The 2,500-nt window shown below is 53.2% G+C and overlaps 3 protein-coding genes across 3 annotated transcripts in view; 1 reads left to right on the top strand and 2 right to left on the bottom strand.

The window, feature by feature from the left end:
- Positions 1-2,500, bottom strand: part of Sec10 (Exocyst complex component Sec10) — a gene marked incomplete in the record, with an annotated part of 309,385 nt that overhangs the window by 33,319 nt on the left and 273,566 nt on the right.
- Positions 1-2,500, bottom strand: part of LOC113814274 (pituitary homeobox x) — a 202,287-nt gene that overhangs the window by 158,216 nt on the left and 41,571 nt on the right. The gene's annotated exons all lie outside the window — the stretch shown is intronic.
- The window catches only part of LOC113814279 (pituitary homeobox x), a 14,898-nt gene that overhangs the window by 11,862 nt on the left and 536 nt on the right, over positions 1-2,500 (top strand). The window contains exon 3 of the mRNA XM_027366320.2: positions 268-2,500. This exon is cut by the window's right edge and continues 536 nt beyond it. Coding sequence (XP_027222121.2) covers positions 319-846 — 528 coding nt within the window. The 5' untranslated portion in view covers positions 268-318 and the 3' untranslated portion in view covers positions 847-2,500. The remainder of the gene's footprint in view (positions 1-267) is intronic.

Here is a 2,500-nt window from a genome sequence, read left to right as displayed (position 1 = left end):
ATACTGTTACATTTATCATAACCATTAGTATTATCTTTTTTTGTTGTTGTTGTTATTATTATTATCATTTGCATTATTATTATTATTGCTATAATTATTGCTACTTTTAACATCGCCATTTTATCATTATCATTATCATCAATGTTATTATCAGATTACACTTCCATCCCCGCCATTCACTGATCACCCAGTCGCCGCCGCGGCCCTCCCGGCCCTCCCGGCGCCCGACGCGTCCCTCCCGCTGACCGCCTTCCTTCCCTCCCGCAGATCTGGTTCAAGAACCGCCGCGCCAAGTGGCGGAAGCGCGAGCGCAGCGCCATGGCGTCGGCGATGCCCGGCGACCTGAAGGGCGGCTGGGGCGCGCAGCTCAACGGCTTCGCGTGGCCCGACGACGGCCTCTACTCGGGCTACTCCTACAACAACTGGGCGCGCGTCACGCCGCCGCCCCTCAGCACCAAGAGCTTCGCGTGGGGCTTCAACAGCGTCAACATGAGCCCCCTGATGAGCCAGCAGCCGTCGGCCATGTCGCCCATCAACTGCTTCCAGACGCCCACGCAGGGCATGGGCGGCTCCACCTCGGCGGCGGCCGCGGCTGGCATCATGCAGACGTCGATGGCGTCCAGCCTCGGCTCCACCAGCGCCGCCGCCCCGCCCTGCCCCTACCCCGCCCCCACGCCCCCGTACGTGTACCGCGACCAGACCTCCAACATGTCCACCTCCCTCGCCTCCCTCCGCCTCAAGGCCAAGTCCCACTCCCCGGGGGGGTTCTCCTACCCCCCCGTGTCCCCCCGCCAGAACTCCCTCTCGGCCTGCCAGTACTCCATGGGCGATCGCTCCACGGTGTAAGCGGCGGCGGCGGCGGCGGCCGACCTGAAGGACCCGTTCGGTCGCGGCGCTGACGAGCCCCTTGCCGCGGGGCAGCGTGCAAGCGTGCGACGATGTATAGCGCTGCCGCCTGCACCGAGCACCTTGGCCTTCAGCGCTGTCTGAACCGCCGGCCCAACCCCGAGGACTTTGTTTTCTGAGGGGAATGGAGGGGCATTCTTACCATCATCATCACAGCCCCTGGGTGAGTGGCATTCGATCGGGCACCTCGGGCACTAGCAAGCGCACTCGTCCTACAAGTCCCACTTACACAAAGGAAAAGGAAATACGTGATTTCCCAATGCCCTTGCTGCTTTTAAAAAGTTTTACACGCGCGGGAAGAGAAAGGAGGAAGAAGGTCGTTATTTACCTTCGCCGGGGAAGTCGGGCAGGTTTCATATGACGACAAGAAAGCTTCGGCCGATCAGAATATATCTTTCTTCTTCCTTGCTGGCTCGGGGATTCCGCAGGACCTGATTCGCGAGCGAGGGCTTCGCTCAGAACGAGACGAAGCTTCGAAAACGGCCTCCTCATCCTGCTCGCTTTGGATGCCGCAGATACCCGACGAAGGATAATCTGGGCCATAGGATATGAGGGAGGTTCTAGGCCGCAAGACACAAAGGAATTCTAGGCCACAGAACAGGAAAGAAGATTACACTTCATAGGACGTCCATACGACATCTCCCCCTCCCCCCCCCCTCACCCGCGAGTCGAGGAGAGACACCGAAGCATTCGAAGAGGAAGACGAAGCATCTCGCGAGCGATCGCAGTGGTTATTTGTAACCGCTGTAAACTCCGCGAGTGGAATTACCCGGAAGTGATGTCCGCGCGAGGAAGACAAGACGATTTCACGATGAGGAATAGGAGAAACCCCGAATGAAGTGGAATGGAAGTGTTCATATGGCGTAAAAGTGATGGTTTTGTGTGCATGCGAAGGAAAGGGAGATCGACGAACATGAAAACAAGTTTGCTTCTTCCTTTTTCTCTCAAGGCATTGGTAAAAGAGACGATTTTTTTTTTTATAATATGGAAAGTTGTGGACATAAGGAACAATGAAAGGAAGTGAGCGTGTGTATAACAAAGACAAATACCTACAGTTACTCAGCCAGTGCGACAACATATAGAAAATATAGTAAAAAAAAAAAATGACATGTATGAATTCTTAGACTACAAGTGCAAGACCCACGGACACTACATGTAAGTCTATGCAATCAGGAATCGGAAATCACTGAAGTATTACCAACCAAAGTGAAAATACGACATTGTGCGGTTTTATTTTGTTTTTTGAGTCGGAGAAAAAAAAAAAGGATTCTGCCTCGTTCACATCCACTTGGGTCACCGGACGAAATCCCGTAAGCAAAATCGTTCACATCCTTCACGGAGGACATCGAACTTTGGAGGCGAAAGAGAGAAAAAAGTAAAATTAGGTACTTATTTCTGCCACTGACTTTCGAGGATGAATCCGAGTTATGAAGTCGAGAGATAGGTGTACAAAGCATTAGAAAGTGTGTGTGTGTGAGTGTGTGTGTGTGTGTGTGTGTGTGTGTGTGTGTGTGTGTGTGTGTGTGTGTGTGTGTGTGTGTGTGTGTGTGTCTGCACGCGTTATAGCAAAGGTATCTGCGCGTAACCGTGTATC

Source organism: Penaeus vannamei, chromosome 18 (genome assembly GCF_042767895.1).
Source record: "Penaeus vannamei isolate JL-2024 chromosome 18, ASM4276789v1, whole genome shotgun sequence".
In the NCBI taxonomy this organism is placed as follows: domain Eukaryota; kingdom Metazoa; phylum Arthropoda; class Malacostraca; order Decapoda; family Penaeidae; genus Penaeus; species Penaeus vannamei.
This window is presented reverse-complemented; position numbering and strand designations above follow the sequence as displayed.